The sequence below is a fragment of the Muscardinus avellanarius genome (genome assembly GCF_963383645.1).
Source record: "Muscardinus avellanarius genome assembly, chromosome: 3".
Classification (NCBI taxonomy): domain Eukaryota; kingdom Metazoa; phylum Chordata; class Mammalia; order Rodentia; family Gliridae; genus Muscardinus; species Muscardinus avellanarius.
In genome coordinates this window covers 12,561,707-12,579,914 of record NC_137788.1, presented here as the reverse complement: position 1 = coordinate 12,579,914, position 18,208 = coordinate 12,561,707, and the positions used below count along the sequence as shown (strand labels likewise).

Below are 18,208 nucleotides of genomic sequence, written 5' to 3'. Positions count from 1 at the left end.
GCCCCAGGCTGGGTGCTCTTCCTGTCCCGCCCGTCTCTCACACCTGCGTCCTGCCCACAGACAAGCCCATGATGATTATCACGGAGTACATGGAAAACGGAGCCCTGGACAAGTTCCTTCGGGTGAGGATGTGGGTTCCGGCTGCTGGGGTGGCTGGGGCAGAGGCCGGAGCTGGAGGCCGGCTGCTGAGCACCTGCGCTCCGGCAGGAGAAGGACGGCGAGTTCAGCGTGCTGCAGCTGGTGGGCATGCTGCGGGGCATCGCGTCCGGCATGAAGTACCTGGCCAACATGAACTACGTGCACCGCGACCTGGCCGCCCGCAACATCCTGGTCAACAGCAACCTGGTCTGCAAGGTGTCTGACTTCGGCCTGTCCCGCGTGCTGGAGGACGACCCCGAGGCCACCTACACCACCAGTGTGAGTTGGGGACGGGGCCGTCCCTGCTGGAGGTGGGCGCATGAGGGGGTCCTCTGAGGCTGGGTGTGGCGGTGCTGAGGCTGGCCCAAGGGGACAGTGCTGACAGGGCCTGGGTCCCCACAGGGTGGCAAGATCCCTATCCGCTGGACGGCGCCCGAGGCCATCTCCTACCGGAAGTTCACCTCGGCCAGCGACGTGTGGAGCTACGGTATCGTCATGTGGGAGGTGATGACGTACGGCGAGAGGCCATACTGGGAGCTGTCGAACCATGAGGTCGGTCCCTGCCCCTGCCTACGGAGTGGGAGGCCCAGGGCCCGGGCAGAGGAGTTGGGGGGTGGCTTTTATCTGGCACCGACCATCTGCAGATTCAGTGGCCTTGTCCTGAGTGCCAGGCTCTGGTCCCTGCTTATAGTCCAGAGGGTACAGACAAGGACATGGGATGTGTGTGTGTAGTGTGTGCATGAGTGTGCCGCATGTACATGTATGTGCACACGTGTGTTGAGGTACCTTGGGCTTCACCTCCCTGGAGGCCTGGGAGGCCACATCTGTCAAGACCCAGGGCCCAGGGGAAACGAGGGCAGGGAAGAATGCTCTAGTCAAGGGGACCTGGGCTGCAGGGCGGCCAGTCGCTTCTTCCACAGAGCCTGAGGATGGCTCTGAGTGTTGTGCGTCAGACTAAGGGAAGCCCGGACCATCTGTGTCTGGGGCTCCCTCCCGTTCTTGCCTCTGCGTGTGGGGTCTCTGCGCCAGGTCTCTGTGGCCTCCTGGGTGGCCGCCCTGACCCCCATGTCCCCCAGGTGATGAAAGCCATCAACGATGGCTTCCGGCTCCCCACGCCCATGGACTGCCCGTCCGCCATCTACCAGCTCATGATGCAGTGCTGGCAGCAGGAACGTGCCCGTCGCCCCAAGTTCGCCGACATCGTCAGCATCCTAGACAAGCTCATCCGCGCCCCCGACTCCCTCAAGACCCTGGCTGACTTCGACCCCCGGTGAGTCCCACGTCCTTGGCCCGTGGCGACCCCCTGTGTCGCAGCTGAGTCACTGGTACAGCGGACAGCTGGGGAAGGCCGGTGGCCAAGGAGGCTCAGAAGTCACGCACCGGGCTTCCCTTGGGCCCGACGGGGACGGGACGGCTCCAGTAACGGTAGCAGAAGCCGACTTGCGCCTTGCGGGTGCCGACACTGCTCAGCACTTAACGTGTTTTAACTCATTTCAGCATCCTCTGAGATGGGTCCTATAATTATCCCCTTTTCGTAGATGAGAAAACTGAGACACAGCAATTTAACTGGCTTTCTATTTTTGAGGAGGTAGGGGGTACTGGAGATTGAACCCAGCAGCATTCTACCTCTGGGCTACACTCCCAGCTCTGATTTTTTAAAAAAATTCTTTATTTTTAATTTAAAAAAAAATTTTTTTTTTTTTTGGTGGTATTGGGGATGGAACCCAGGGGCTTTTTCTACCTCTGGGCTATATTCCCAGACCTATTTTGTACTTTATTTGGAAACAGGGTCTCACTAAGTTGCTGAGAGCCTCACTAAGTAGCTGAGGCTGGCTTCCAACCTGTGCAATCCTCCTGTCTCAGCCTCCCAAGCGTGGGGATTACAAGCGTGCGCCACCACGCCTGGCTCATGCCTGGCTGATTTTTTTTTTTTTTTTTTTTTTTGGTGGTATTGGGGGTGGAACACCCAGAGGCTTTCTACCTTCAGGCTATACTCCCAGACCTATTTTTTATATTTTATTTGGAAACAGGCTCTCACTAAGTTGCTGAGAGCCTCACTAAGTAGCTGAGGCTGGCTTCGAACCCGTGCGATCCTCCTGTCTCAGCCTCCCAAGCGTGGGGATTACAAGCGTGCGCCACCACGCCTGGTTCATGCCTGGCTGATTTAATACCTTTTGTGACTGGCGAGTGGCTAGACATAGATTATAACTCCAGGACCCTGAATCTCTGCTCATAGCATTTTGTGATTTGGGGTTCCCAGCGCTGGTCTTGTTTAGTAGGATAGAAGAACTACCGTAGGGATAAACCTTGAGCGTTTCGTGTGCCAAGCTGTCTCACTGAACCCTACCTGAGTGGGCTTTTCCATTGCCCAGATGGGGAAACCGAGGCACGGGCAGCGTACACTGCCCGGGTCAGGGAGCCGCACGCTGGGGCCCGGGGCGGGCTGGGTGCTGCAGGTCTCACTGACAGGCGGTGGCTCCTCTTACAGGGTGTCCATCCGGCTGCCCAGCACCAGCGGCTCGGAGGGGGTGCCCTTCCGCACGGTGTCCGAGTGGCTGGAGTCCATCAAGATGCAACAGTACACGGAGCACTTCATGGCGGCTGGCTACACGGCCATCGAGAAGGTGGCGCAGATGAGCAACGAGTGAGTGGCCGGGCGCGGCGCCTCCCTCTGCCCCAGCCCGCCAGCTCTCCTTCCGGCCCCGTCTGCCCCAGCCCGCCAGCTCTCCTCCCGGCTCTTGCTTTCTCTTTCTCTTCTTTGGGGTGAGAAGCTCTGGGAAGAGCAGAACTAGGCCAGCAGCCAGTGATTCTGGGCACCTGCCCTCGGAGGCCTCCCCTTCCTGCCTCCGAGCAGGAAAATAATAGTAAAGGTAACAACGTAGCGGACGCAGTCCTCCCGAGGACTGGGCAGGGAGGGCCTGTTAATGCCCCCACTGGGCAGGTCAGAAACGGGAACAGAGGAGCACACTGGTTTGCCCAAGATCCCACGGCCTTGAGGGTCAGTGTCAGGGGCCCAAACTCAGAGACCATAGAGGTCAGCTGGGGAAACTGAGGCTGAGAGGTCACCCCGCTTGCCCGAGGTCCCAGGGCCAGTTAGGGACAGCACTCGGATGCTCCAGCTGATGCCCAGGAGCCCCCCCCCCCACGGCTCCCAGGCGCCTCTCCCTGCATGGTCGACTCAGCCCTGCTTGCAAGGCCCAGCCTGTGATGCTCGGCTGCCCCTCCCTCCCGGAGCTCATCTCCCTCCCCAACTCCAGCGCTGTGACTCTTCCCAGCAAGGCCTTGGCAGGGACACCTCTTCCGGTCCCTGGAGAGCAAAGACTTTATCCTCTAGCTTTTTATGCATCTAAAAATAGTAGTGGGTCCTGACAGCCCGGTTTGTACAGGGTCCAAGGTCACAGCCCAAACAGGCCAGGGGCCGGGAGGTTTTGGGAACCGCACCGCGGGACGACCCGTACCTCTCACATTCTGGGTCACAGAAGTTCTGGGATTTGGGCCTGTGCGTGAACATTCTCTGGGGCCTTTGGAAACTGCTCTGCTCGGCTTCCAACCTGCTGGCCATGGCCGGCCCCGGGGGGACGGCCGGGGATGGGAATCGGGCAAGGAAAGAGTTGTCCCCATGGGAAAAGGAAGATGGGTCCCAGGATCTCCCTTGCTGCCAGCCAATGGCAGAGCTTACCCTTGGGCTCCGCAGACACACTTTCTAGCAGATGACCTTGATCGAATTAGGTCCAGTTTTGACCTTGGTTGGAATGGCACAGGGCGCACACAGTGAGGGCCCGATCCGGGTCTCTCCTCTTTCCTTGCTTCCTGCCCACAGACTGTGGTCAAAGGCCCAGGTGCCAGGACTCTCCTCCTCCCTGAGAACCTGGGCTTCCCCCTGGAGGACGACACAGCTTCTCTTCTGGTGACCAGAGCTGAGGGCAAGGAGAAGTGCTTGCAGGAAACACATGATCTTAGCCGGGTCCCAAAATAGCCCGGGGTGCTCCTGGCCAATTCCTTTCCCACGAGCAGGGTCAGCCTCTCTGGGCTGGACGAGGCCGTGCGTGTGCACACACAGGCAGTGTGTGCACGTGTGTATTGTTTAGAACAGGCCTGGATAAAGCCAGGAAGTCACCCAGCGCCCCTCCCCCTCTGCCAGCTGGCTCGCGCTCAGAGCCCGGCCTGCAGGACCCCGGGCATTGCTGCTTCCCCTCCTCATGGACTCCCCAAATTAAAGGGGAGCTCAAAGCACTTCTGGGCGCTCTGTACGTCCCAGAGAGAGCTGGTGGCGGGAGAATTCAGCCCTTCCCAGTGGGGTCAAGATTTAGGCTTTGATGCCCCATCCCTCCCCCATGTTGGCCTCTCAGCTTCCTGACCCATCCCCAAGGGGCTGGCCGCCATTTCTTCTCTAGTCCCCAAGCAAATTGGATTTGGTGGAGTGCCTCACTAGACTAGTGCGGTTTTGAGTGTTTTCCGAGGAGCGTGTTTGACCCCCAAAAAGACACGTCTAGCCCAATAGCAGGTCCCACCCCGTGTCAAGGCTCAGTTCAGCAAGCAGCGTCCAGCTCAGGGGATGGGGGCCTTGGTTGATAGGGTTTCTGGAGTGTTTGCTGGGGGGGGGGGGCGGATGCTGTGGTGCATGCGGCTCTGGGAACCATTTCTCATGTACACAGAGGCCGCGCACAGTAAGTATTCATTGGGTGTGCGGCCTCGGAATTGCCCAGGGCCGGGGCTGGCATTGTGAGCGCTCAGGAGAAAGAGGTGCAGAGGCAGCCTCAGCCATGTCTCATGCTCCTGCCCGGGAAGTTGATGGCATGGCTGCCCTGCATCACTGAGGGGAAACTGAGGCAGGGGCCCGGACCAGCTCGGGATGGTCTGCAGTAGGCTGCAGACGTTGGCCAGGCCATGACCCTCATCCCAGTGTATTTCTCTGCAGCCAGGAGGAACAGGGAAGGTTTGCAGGGAGCTTGGTGTGGACGAAGAGGCTGCTAGGGCTTCCCATTTCACATGGAAAGAATCCGAGGTGCCAGTGCAGTGGTGCACACCTGTAATCCCAGGACGTGAGAAGCTGAGACGGGAGGATCGCAGGTTCGAGGCCAGCCTCGGCAACTTAGTGAGACTCTGTTTCAAAACAAAAGAAAGATAAAATAGGGCTGGGGATGTAGCTCAGAGATAGAATGCCCTGGGTTCCCAACACCACAAAGAGAGAGTGAGAGGGAGAGAGATCATCTCCACCCCGAGGGCTTTGACTTGAGTGTACGACTAGAATTCGGCTTCCTGCCTCCAACCCTAGGACCTTTGCCTCCCAAATAGACTCAGGAAGCAAGTTCAGCCCCCACCCTGCAAGATGGACCACCCTGGCCTGGGAGAGGCCTGAGGTGGCTGAGCAAAGCTCAGTTCACACAAAAGCCTTCATTTGTTCATTCAAGGGGGGAGGGGGGAGGGGGAGGGTGCCCGGCCCAGGGGACCAGGGGACAGACCCGCCCTCTAGGAGCTCACAAAATCCAGTGGTTCTTTTTTTGGTTCTGGGGATTAAACCTAGGGGTATTCTACGTCTGAGCCTCACCCCCAACATTTTGTATTTTTATTTCGCTTGTAATCCCTGTACTTGGGAGGCTGAGACAGGAGGATCTCAGGTTCATGGCCAGCCTCAGCTACTTAGTGAGGCCCTCCGAAACTTAGTGAGACCCTGTTTCAAAATAAAGAATATAAAATAGGGCTAGGGGTGTGACTCAGAGGTAGAATGCCCCTGACTTCAATTCCCAGTATTAGAAAAAATAAAAGAATCCCTCGGGTAGGCTGGGCATGGTGGTACACGCTTGTAATCCTAGTACTTGGGAGGCTGAGACAGGAGGATCGCAGGCTTGTGGTCTCCAACAACTTAGTGAGACCCTGTTTCAAATTAAATTAAAAAAAATAAGGCTGGGAGTATATAGCTAGGAGGTAGAATGTCCTTGGAACCACAAAAATAAATTAAATAAATAAATAAGACGTCTCGGTGGTAGGTTAGGAAGTTCTCCCCCAAATTTAACTTGGGGCCCTCCTACAGCAGCAGGAGCAGCCACCCCTCACCTGGACCTGCCCTTCCCTGCTCAGCACACAGCTGAGGGCTCCAGAGCCTGTGGGAAAGTCATGTCTCCGGAATTGCAAATAGGAGCTCGTACCATATAATTAGCTCCGTTTACAGCCAAGGGACGGCTGTAAAAACCTGGGTGTTTTCATGGGTTTGGGCTGGTGGGTGAGGACGGTAGAGGAAAAAACTCCCAAAGTTAGCAGTAAATGACCTGCTTGCGGGCTCTTGGGAGCTTAAGTGGTTTTACGAGGATGGAGGGGCGCAGAGGGGGAGAGGCCAGGGCAGCCTGTACCTCACCGGGGTGGGAGAGGAGGCTGCGCTCCCGGGAATGGCTCCCGATCTGGCACTGCAGCCTTCCCTCCCTGTGGGCTGACTGCGGGTCCCCAACCTCCTCCGGTAGGGCTCCAGCATCCCATTTTACAGATCAGGAAACTGAGGTTCCTGCAAGGGAGATGTCCTCCTCAGGTGACCCAGGCACTGAAAAGATGACCCCCAAGCCCCAGCCCCTAGACACTAGTAGAGCGTTAACCCCTGATGGTCCTTCAGCTCTTCCTGTACTGTAAGCTCACGGAGTCAACGCTTCTATAATTTTCCTAACTTTGTTGAGGGCGGGCCAGCTGAGCACGCTTGGTGAATCCTCCTGAGCCTCCCTACCCGGAGCCTTCTCACCCCACAACCTCCCCCTCCCCCCGTAGTGGCCCACCCCACCCTGCCGGGTCCAGCCCCTGACTCTCCTCTCTCCCTCGCCCCTCACAGCGACATCAAGAGGATCGGGGTGCGGCTGCCCGGCCATCAGAAGCGCATTGCCTACAGCCTGCTGGGCCTCAAGGACCAGGTGAACACAGTGGGAATCCCCATCTGAGCACCGCGGGGCCCCGTGCCCCCCTCGGCCAAGAATACTTGAAGACACAGAGTGGGCTTCCTGCCAGCAGCGCCAAGGCCCCGGGGCCTTATTTATTTCTTGTTCTTTATTGATGCCACCCTGGCCCGAACTAAGGAGATACCCAGGGATGCTGGGAGAGGCCTCTTCTCCTGCAAAGGGTGGCAGGCCTGGCAGGCACCTTCCTGTTCCCAGCATTCCCCTGGGCAGGAGCGCCAAAAGGATCTCTGGACTTTGACACGGGACAGCTCCAAACTGACCTCCTGCACAGGTGGCCAGGAGCCACCTTGGGACGTGGCGGGTCAGCCCTCGGCCACGAGAGTAGGGTACCTCAAGCCCCACCCCTCGCTGCTGGCTGACAGATGTTGAGCTTGGCTGAGCGAGACCCAAAGTGGTCCTCCGTCCTTCTAGTGCCTTCTGCAGACCCCTGGGCCCTGTCCTCAGCCAGAACAGGCCACTCTTGCTTTCCTGGGGCCCTCGGGATGCTTGGTTGTGTTGAGATTTTTTAAATACATTTTTTTGTACTTTGTGGAGAGAATGTGTGTGTGGCAGGGGCCCCCCCCCGCCAGGGCTGGGACAGCTCGCCCTGGGTCGGACATTCCCAGGCTGGGTGCTGCAGAGACTCCTGCCCGACGCCCAGTCCACCCGTCTCGCCCTTTAGACGACATTCCCTGCACTGTCAGTGTTAATAATTTTGTTTTGTTGGGTATTTTTTTTTCGAACCTTAATTTATTATTATTTTTTTATATTTATTGTTAGAAAATGACTTATTTCTGCTCTGAAATAAAGTTGCAGATGGTTTAAACCGATCTTGGCTTTTGGTCTTGGGAGCATGGTGTAGGGGCTGAGGCCTCCTGTGTGGGGTGTCGGGGCTGGAGGGCTCCCCCTTACTCCGAGTGTTTGAACAGAGCTTGCGCAAGGCAGGCATGTCCTGTCACTCCGGGAACAGGGGTGGGTGGGCACGGGCAGGGGGCCAGGGAGCAGGACTCGCCGAGCCAGCCTCCCTGCCAGCGGGCCCCAGTTCCCTTTGATCTGGAAGGACGAGATCAGCTGTCAGCCTCCCTCCCACGTGACCCCAAAGGGCTGTTGAAATAATTCTTCGAGAAGTATCCACGCAGGGCTCCGGGGTTTCCAAAAGCTTCTCACAGGTTTTGGCTTGCCAGGGCCTCGGCGTGCTCTTAGGAGTTTTGTGGGTGGTCCCATTTTATACAAGAGGAAAACTGAGGCCGAGCCCAGGGACTGCTCTTGCCCAAGGCCACACAGCAAGTTAAGGGCAGAGGCCAGAACTGAAAGCTGGGCCTGCAATCCCAGTCCTTGGGAAGCTGAGACAGGAGGACTGCAGGTTTGAGGACAGCCTCGGCAGGTAGTGAGACACTCATCAACCTTGTTTCAAAAATAAAAATAAAATGGGTCTGAAGGTGTAGCTCAGAGGTAGAATGCCCCTGGGTTTACCCTCTGGTATCACACACGCACACGCACACACAGAGCTGAGCCCGGAGTCCCAACATCTCAGATGGGAAGATGCTGGGGCCTCTTCCCCTGCCAAAAAGACACCACCAAGATCCTGGGAGGCACCAGTTCCCATTTCCCAGCATCCTCTGGGGCAGGAGTCCTCACCAGGATATCTGGACATTTACAGACTGACCTCCAGCCTTGTGAGTTGGGCACTGCCAGCCCTACCCCTCGCTCTCAGAGATCAAATTTTGAACTTGGCCAGAATTGCCCAGCAACGGCCCCAGGGGCAGCTGGGTCCCAATTTTAAGCCTGGAGCCTTCACTATACCACACGGGTCAGGGTGTTCGCAGCGAGGTCAACCCTGAACACTAGGGAACCGCCAGGTGATCAGAGATGATCTGGGGCCTAGGAGGAAGGCTTCCTGGAGGAGGTGACCCCAGGGCTGAGGCCTCAGGGACCAGGAGGAATGAACAGTGGCCGTGGGAGGGGTGATGCAGGCAGTCGGGCACGGGGGCGTGAAACCACAGTTGTGCAAGGGAACCACAGGCAATTTGGTGTTACGAAGATGTGAACGTGGGATGCTACAGGCCTTCGGGCCTTGTAAGTTCAGGAGCGGGGATTTTAAGATGAGGGCACTAGGGAGCCACGGCAGGTTTTAAGCAGGGTGTGGCATAACGATTGTCACTGGTGGAGGCAACCTCCTGACTCAGCCTGGAGTAGTGCAGGTGCAGGAGGGAAGCTGGCAATATCAGCAGGGCGCTCTGCTTGCCCTGGGGCGGCTCTGCCTGCTCCGCCTGGTTTCCCTCTGAGCCTGTGTGGCGGGCGTGGGGCTGGGTGAGGAGGGAGCTCAGGAAGCAGCCGGCCTGCCTTCCTCCTAGGCTGGGCCACCTGGGGTGCTGGGCAGGGTGCCGAGTCAGGCCTCGCAGGTGCCTGGCCAGGTGGCCACTCTAGCTGTGTGGCCAGGCTAGGGCCACCACGGTTGTGACAGCCCTTGGCCCACATTTGTAGATCAGCAGCGATGGGGTCAGGACTTAGAGTCCCGTCCCCAAAGCAACGGGCTGTCCGGTCCTGGGGGCCCCACCAATGAGCAGGCGCAGCGGGGCTCAGCCCGGGGATTGGCCTGGTGGGCAAATGGCCCTCACAGGGGCGTGTGAGGTGCTCAAGGCTGCTCAGGGACCAGTGGGCAGTTCTCTGTGGGTAGACCCCATGAATGGCAGGGTGGAAACTTTTTTCTCTCACTACGTTACATTATCTGAGATTGTCCTATCACAGCCTCCCAAGCACTGGGATTACAAGTGTGCACTGCCGTGCCTGGCTCCTTATTTATTTATTTAATTATTTATTTATTTATTGTGGTACTGGGGATGGAACCCAGGGGCATTCTACCTCCAAGCCACACCTCCATTTTTATTCTTTATTTTTTATTCTTTATTTTATTCTTTATTTTTGAAACTGGGTCTCACTGAATTGCGGAGGGCCTCCCTAAGTAGCTGAGGCTGGCCATAAACCTACCATCTTCCTGTCTCAGCCTTCCAAGTACTGGGATACAAGCATGCGCCACCACGCTCGGCTGTATTTTATTTTGAGACAGAGGGTCTCACTAAGTTTCTGAGGCTGGCCTCCTGTCTCAGCTTCCTGAGTCTCTGGTATTATAGGCGTGCACCACAATGCCTGGCAAAACCTTTTTTTTTTTTTTTTTTTGGTACTGGGGATGGAACCCAAAAGCCTCTGAGCTACACTCCCAGACTACTTTTATTTGCATACAGGCTCTCACTAAATTGTGGAGGGCCTAAGTTGCTGAGGCTGGCTTTGAACCTGTGATCCTCTTTCAGCCTCCCAAATTCTGGAATTATAAGCATATGCCACCACTCCTGGCTCCAAAACCTTATTTTTTATTTTTATTTATTTTTTATTTTTTTGGCACTGCGGATTGAGCCCAGGGGCGTTCTACGTCTGAGCCATAACCCCAGTCCTATTTTATTTTTATTTAGAAACAGGGTCTCGCTAGGTTAATGAAAGTCTCACTACTTGCTGAGGCTGTTCTCAAACCTGTGGTCCTCTGGCCTCATCCTCCCAAGTACTGGGATTACAGGCTTTCACCATTCAGCACCATACCCAGCCAAAACCTTATTCTTAAGTTGAACCAAACCCAACTTTTCCCCTTGGAGGGCCTGGGTACAGTGACACCCCTGCAGTAATACTCTCGCCCAGCCCTAAACAAGTCTAGGTTCCTAAACACCCTTCTCCAATAGAAGGAACCAAGGCTCCTTGGAGAAATGGTGGATTCTAGGGCTGAAGCAAAGGAGATACATCAGATGATCTGGGAGCAGCTCGTAGGGCTGAGAATGAGAAATCCCTAAATAACACACAGAGGGAGCCGCGTTCCACAGACACAGGAGTGCCCTGTGGCCCACACTAAAATAAGTTAACCCACGAGACAATATAACCTTTGATTATAACACAAAGTATAAAATAAATAGACCTGAAGCTGGGCCCAGTGATGTACGCCTGTAATCCCAGCATTTGGGAGGCTGAGCCAGGAGGATTGCAGGTTCGCGGACAGCCTCAGCTACTTAGTGAGGCCCTCTGCAACTCAGTGAGACCCTGTTTCAAAATAAGGAATAAAAAATATAACCGGGCGTGGTGGTGCACGCTTGTAATCCTAGCATTTCGGAGGTTGAGACAGGAGGATTGTGGTTCGCAGTCAGCCTTAGCTACTTAGTGAGGCCCTTTGCAACTCAGTGAGACTGTGTCTCAAAATAAAGAATAAATAAAAAATAGGGCTGGGGGTGTAGCTCGGAGGTAGAATGCCCCCTGGGTTCCATCCCCAGTACAAAAAAAAAAAAAATAGGGCTGGGAGCTGCTGGACGTGGTGATACACTTTGTAATCCCAGCATTTGGGAGGCTGAGACAGGAGGATCCTGCTTCACGGACAGCCTCAGCCACTTAGTGAGGCCCTTTGCAACTCAATGAGACCCTGTTCAAAATGAAAAATAAAAAATAGGACAGGGGGTATAGCTTGTAGGTAGAATGCCCCTGGGTTCCATCCCCAGTAACACACACACACACACACACACACACACACACACACACACACGGCTGGCAGTGTAGCTCAGAGGTAGAATGCCCCTGGTTTCAATCCTGAGTACCCAAATAAATAAATAAAATATACAAGACATACTGATATAAATGAAGGCAGGCAGGCAAATCTTCCTCATAGAATTTCAAATTATCCACGCAGATTCTTCTCCTCTGTGTGGGGGTTTGAGTTTGGAATGGACACCCTTCCAAAGAAAGCTTGAAGTATGAAACACACAGAAAGGGTTAAAAGAAAAAAAAAGTAACTTAAGGTGGTGGAAGAAACCTGGCAAACACTTCTGTAGCCAAGTGATCGAAGTTAAAAACAGGAGGGGAAAAACAAACCGACAGACCCGGGCTGCGGGAGCCCAGCTTGACTGTGAGCTCCCTTCAGCAAACACTCACCCAGCTCTGCCGGGAAGCCTGCACTTCATAAGTGCCTTGCCGGTGTTACTTAATCCTTCCCACACCCCTTCAAGCTGGGTACCATTGTTATCCCATCGTGTGGAGTTGAGCAGGGAGGCTGAGGATGTTACCCAACTTGCCAGAGCCACCGGGCTGATGGGCGGCAGGAGCCAGGGCCCAGCCCAGGCAGCCACGGTCCAGGGTCCAGGCCTCAGAGCCCAGATTAAACAGCATCCTGTCTGCACCTTGTATTTTTACTTGGGAACAGGGTCTCCATGGGGTTGAGACCTTGCTGAGACGGGGCATCCTCCCCTCTCTTCCACTGGAGGCCCCTCCCTAGAGAAGTCCCGGGAAGCAGGTGGCTCATTCCTAAAACCCCAGGACTCAGGAGGCTGAGACAGGAGGATCGCAGGGTCACCGCCACCCTCCGTGAGACTAAGTGAAGATTTTGGGCTTTGCAGGCTACAGGACCTCTGTCGCAACCAAGCAATGCTGATGTTAAAAACGTATTAAGTCAGAGAATACATACGCATCTAGCTCGGTGCTTTAAGTATTTAAAAAAATATATTTTCTACTGAGCACAGGTGTGTTTGTTTGTTTGTTTGTTTGTTTGTGGTACTGATGATGGAACCCAGGGGTCTTCTACCTCCGGGCTAAACTCCCAGACATATACATATACATATACATATATATATATATATATATATATATATATATATATATATATATTGTGTGTGTGGTACTGGGGTGGAACCCAGAGGCTTTCTACCTCCGGGCTATACTCCCAGACCTTTTTTATATTTTATTTGGAAACAGAGTCTCACTAAGTTGCTGAGAGCCTCACTAAGTAGCTGAGGCTGGCTTCGAACCTGTGCGATCCTCCTCTCTCTCAGCCTTCCAAGTGCAGGGATTACAAGCGTGCGCCGCCACACTCGGCTTAGCACAGGTGCATTTTAATAAAACTGTATAGACAGCCAGGTGTGGTGGCACACGCTTGCAATCCTGGTCCTTGGGAGGCTGAGACAGGAGGATCCAGGTTCAAGAACAGCCTCAGCAAATAGTGAGACTCATCAACCTAGCAAGACCCTGTTTCCCAATAAAAAATAAAATAGGGTTGAGGGCTTAATCAGAGTAGAATGCCCCTGGGTTCGAGTCCAAGGAAGGAAGGACTAGGAGGCACTGGTTCTGGGGAAACTGAGGCTGCCCCACACTCCAGGCACCCGGATTGTCCGATGCTGTGTGCCTTTCTTACTGTGTGCCAGGATGAGGCCCTTCTCTGGGGGCAGCAGGGCATAGAGTGGGACCCAGGCTAAGGGGGAGGAGCAGGGTTCACAGAGGCCGGAGGGAAGCACCTGCCCCAGCCTGGAACGTCCAGGCAGGCTGCCTGAAGGAAGAGCCAGCCAAGGCCGAGGAACAGTGGGAGCTCTTCAAGGGAAGTGTCCCAGAAGAGGCTGGCCTCCCTGCCTCCAGACTTTTGTGGTGGGGCTGAGCCTCTCCTCCACACCTGAGCCTCCCCCGAAGGACAAAGCTGCGTGTTACTTCTGGATCACGCCCCCCCCAAAAAAAAACATGTCCATACCTAGTTGGTCTCCAATAAATATTTGCCCAATAAACAGATAAATGAGCCATGAGTGGTGGTGCACACCTGTAATTCCAGTATTTAGGAGGCTGAGACAGGAGTATCGCAGGTTTGAGGACAGTCTCAGCAAGTACTGAGACTTATCAACCTAGGGAGACCTTGTTTCAAAAATAAAAATAAAATGGGGCTTGGGGGGTGCGATCCCCAGTAACACACACACACACACACACACACACACACACACACACACACACACACACACACCAGATAAATGAGAATGGAGAGGTACTGAGCTTTTGGAACCTGAGGACTTTATGGTGCCCTAGGGAGGAAGATTATCCAATATCCAAATCTAATCTGGTGGGTGTTTTTTTTTTTTGGGGTGGGAGGGGTTGTAAGTAAGTGTTGTACAGATGGTCCCAGCTCCTATTGGCTGCAATCTCAAAAACAGTGAAGGAAGCCCAGTGTGGTGGCGCACGCTTGTAATCCTAGTACTTGGGAGGCTAAGAAAGGAGGATTGCGGGTCTGCAGCCAGCCTCAGCTACTTAGTGAGGCTCTCAGAAACTTAGTGAGATCCTGTTTCAAAATAAAAAAAGATAAAATAAATAGAAGTAGAATGTCCCTGAGTTTAATCCCCAATGCCACAACACATACACACACACACACACACACACACACACACACACACACACACGCTAAAGGAAGCCAGGTACAGTAGTGCACACCTGTAAACCCAGTACTTGGGAGACTGAGATAAGAGGATCTCAGATTTAATATCAGCCTCAGCAATTTAGCAACACTGAACAATTTAGTGAGACTCTGTTTCAAAATGAAAAATAAGTTTGCTAGGTGTGGAGGCACATGCCTGTAATCCCAGTACTTGGGAGGCTGAGACAGGAGGATCACAGGTCTGAGGGCAGTCTCAGCAAGTAGTGTGACTCATCAGCCTAGTGAGGCTCTGTTTCAAAATAAAAATAGGGGTGGGGTGTAGCTTGGAGGTAGAACACCCCTAGGTTCTATCCCTAGATCTACAAAACAAAAACAAACAGTATTTCTTCTCTTTCTTTTTTTGGTCCTTGGGATGAAACTCAAGGCATTCTACCTCTGAGCTACACACCCCCAGCCCTATTTTATTTTTCTTTGGAAACAGAGCCTCACTAAGCTGCTGAGGCTGGCTTTGAACCCGCCATCCTCCTGCCTCAGCCTCCCAACTATTAGGATTAGGGGTGTGCGCCTCCACGCTCGACTTGCCATTGAGTATTTCTGAACACCTACTATGTGCTGGTCTGCGGGAAGCCCGAGACCCGTGTCATCTTATGGAAGGACCAGACGCTGCAAGCCCGAGTTTACCTCCAGTGTACAGATGGGGCACTAAGGTTCAGCAAGGTTACTGTGATAAGACCGAGATGCCGTACGGAGGAGGAGACAGTGAGATGTCAACAAGGACCTTAGGCTGGAAAAAGTTGAAAACTCAACCTTAGGCTCTGGGCATCTACTGCAGGGCAGGGCCTCCCTGGCTGTGGGGCCTGGGGCTTGGCTCTGGGTGTCTCTGATCCCAGGGCTGGGGGAAGTCCACCCAGCTTGGGGTGAGCCCCCCCCTGCTCCCCACACTGGCGCCCTCTCCCCAGGCAGCAGGCCGCGCTCCAGCCCTCTGGGTCGGGCTCTCCAATCCAACCCTGTCAGCCGGTCTGGTCTGAGTGGCTGCGGAGCCAGGCCGGGTTTCTGGGAAGCGGCAGCTCACCCCACCCTGCCTGGGATGGGGCCCCTCTCTCCTGCCGCGCCTGCCCCGACCCATTCCAGCCGCCTCATCACATTCCCCAGCGGCCTCGCGGCCCAGGAGGGACCGGCGGTTTCCACGCTGGTCTGGCAGAGCCAGGCGGCTGTGGGGCCAGGTCTCCTGCTGGGTGGTGGGGCCCCCACGGCCCCGGCGGGCGTCCAGGCCACCGGGCCCATCCCAGCACTTGGGTGCAGGCAGTGACAGCCAGAGATAAACATCCCCCAGAATGGCCAGACCTCTGTGCTATGGACTCTACTCCCCAGGCTGCCCTCAGCCCTCAGCTCCCCTGTCCTCTGAGAGCTCTCTGAGGCCACTAGTAGGGACTGGGCGGCCACCTTCCTACGCCCTTCAGAGCCACCAAGAGGCGGCCTTGATGTGTGTCTGTCTGTCTCTGACCCTCTCCTCTATGCGCTGACCCAGACCAAAAGAAAAGATGGCAGCCACTGCCCGCCTGCTCCAGCCACCGAGGAGGTTGGAAGACGCAGGTGTCCATCCCACCCCCGCCACGACCCCATTTGCAGCCATCTGTCCCGCCCCCTGCCCGGTGTCTGAGACGGTCCATTGTGGCCGCCCCTGACATCACGGCAGGGGGCAGCGTGATGTCACAGGGCCCCATTGTGGCCGCGCAGGGGGGTGCCCCCACCAGAGCCCGCTCCCGCCCCCACCCAATCCTATTAAGCAGAGGCTGTGACAAAAGGAAGGCGCTTTGTGTTTTCGCCATGTCCGGGAGGGGACAGGGGAGAGGTTGTGCATTCCGGAGCCTGTGGTGCCCCAGCGGGGCCTCCAGGTCAGAGAGAGGCCGCAGCCACCGCCAGGGACCATCGGCCTCCGCACCGGCCCCCAGACATGAAGAAACTGCCAGCTAGAGTGGATCGGGTGTCCCACCCAGGTCACCCTCAAATCTAAAGCCCATACCTGAAGAGGAAGCTGCTGGTGCCCCGGTGGGAAGAGGAGAGTAGCCCTGGGAACCCCAAGGGCTACGGGGATTGAGGCAGAGTTAACAGGAACCCCAAAAGGCCAAATTCCCCAAACACCTTAGCCCAGGAGGTAGAGCCAGGGGGGCCTGTCACCCAGCATTAACGAGCACTTGTTAAACACCCGCTGAGAGCTGTTCCCTCTGTGCTGGGGGTCATTTGGTCCCCATAAGCCTGAAAGGTGGTGGCCAGCACCAAGGCGGGCCTTGCTCTGGGACGGGTTGGTGGCCAGCTTCTCCCAGGCATCCCCTGGTCTCGTCTCGGCGGGGCAGAGAGAGGCCCAGGCTCCAGGTCCAAGGCCTCACTTGCTCTTCCTCCAAGTCTATTCCCGCCCTTCCCCCGGCCTAATGGGACCCAGGGCGCCCTTCCCAGAGTTGACAGGAGACAGGGACGGTGTAGATGGTGTGGGCTCCAAGACACTGCGCCCTTCACTCGCCGCCACCCCTTACTCTGTCCCCAGTTTGCCGGAGGCGTTTTCACCATCGCCCCAACCTCCATCTCTCCTTGGGCTCCGGTAATCAGTGAGCTCCTCCCGGGCTGGCTTCCGCACCCTCTGCTGCACCTGCTGGGCTCTCAGCTGGGAGGAGGGCAAGCTGCGGGGGGGGGGCAGCTTGGGGCAGGCAGCAGCTTCCATGAAAGTGCCCCCCCTTCCATCCTTGGCGGAGTGCCCGGGCACGCAAGGAAGCCAGGGGTGGCTCAGTCTCAAGCAACAAAGCCCCCTTTCTCCCTTTCCCCCAGTTCGAGGAATGCTCGGCACCCCCTCCTGCCCTGCCTTGATCCATATCTGCGACCCAGACCCAGGCTCTTCTGTTTACCCAGTGGGACTGGCAGCAGCCATGGGGTAGCCCTGGCTCTTTATGGGGTGGGGTGTTACCTCACCTCTTTGCAGTGCCCCCTGCCCATCTGGACAGATGCATGTCCACGTCCCCCAAAGCAGCCGAGTCCTCGGGTCAGAGCACCAAGTCCCATCCAGAGCCCAGCAGGTCTATGGCGATTCCACCCTGAGCACATCTGATCTGGTCAGGATCACAGGTAACACATGCCTGTAATTCCAGTACATGGGAGGCTGCAACAGGAGGATCACAGGTTCGAGGCTAGCCTCTGCAGTTTAGTGAGGCCCTCCGCAACTTAGTGAGAACCTGTTTCAAACTAAAAAACAAAATAGGGCTGGGGGTGAAGCTTGGAGGTAGAACACACCTGGGTTCGACCCTCAACAAAATAAGTAAATAATAAAATAAGGCTGGGGGTGTAGCTCAGAGGTAGGATGCACCTAGATTCAGTCTCCATCAACACACCACACATACACTGGCTGTGTGCCTGTGGAGCACCTGCTTTACCTGTCCTGTTCCTGTATCTTTGTGCTTGACAATTTTGTTTTGTTCTTGGTCTGGAGATTGAACCCAGGAATGTTCTATGTCAGAGCTATATCTCCAGCCTTTTTGCTTTTTTTTTTTTTTTTTTTTTTTTTTTGCGGGTCTGGGGGTGAAGAGGCACTTGATCTCCGAGCTACACCCCTTGGCCAATTTTTTATTCTTTATTTAGAAACCGGGTCTCAATGAGTTGCGGAGGGCCTCACTAAGTAGCTGAGGCTGTCTTCAAACAGCGATCCTCTAGTCTCAGCCTCCCAAATGCTGGGATTACAAGCGTGCGCCACCACGCTCGGGTTTACTTTTTAATTTTATTATTTCTTTAATTTTTTAAAGTTTTCCAGCCCTATTTTTATTTATTTTTTATTTTTTTATTTTTATTTTTTGCGGTACTAGGGACGAAACGCAGGGGCATTCTACCTCCAAGCTATGCTCCCAGCCCTATTTTTTATTTTTTATTTTGAAACAGGGTCTCGCTGAGTTGCAAAGGGCCTCACTAA

At 55.1% G+C, this 18,208-nt stretch overlaps 1 protein-coding gene across 1 annotated transcript in view; it reads left to right on the top strand.

The window, feature by feature from the left end:
• EPHA2 (EPH receptor A2) overlaps window positions 1-7,055 on the top strand; it is a gene marked incomplete at both ends in the record, with an annotated part of 29,176 nt that extends 22,121 nt beyond the window's left edge. Inside the window, 6 exons of the mRNA XM_080691247.1 lie at window positions 61-122; window positions 208-417; window positions 541-690; window positions 1,215-1,408; window positions 2,627-2,782; window positions 6,950-7,055. Of these exons, the coding sequence (XP_080547373.1) occupies window positions 61-122; window positions 208-417; window positions 541-690; window positions 1,215-1,408; window positions 2,627-2,782; window positions 6,950-7,055 (878 nt within the window). The remainder of the gene's footprint in view (window positions 1-60; window positions 123-207; window positions 418-540; window positions 691-1,214; window positions 1,409-2,626; window positions 2,783-6,949) is intronic.
• Window positions 7,056-18,208: the final 11,153 nt, after the last annotated feature.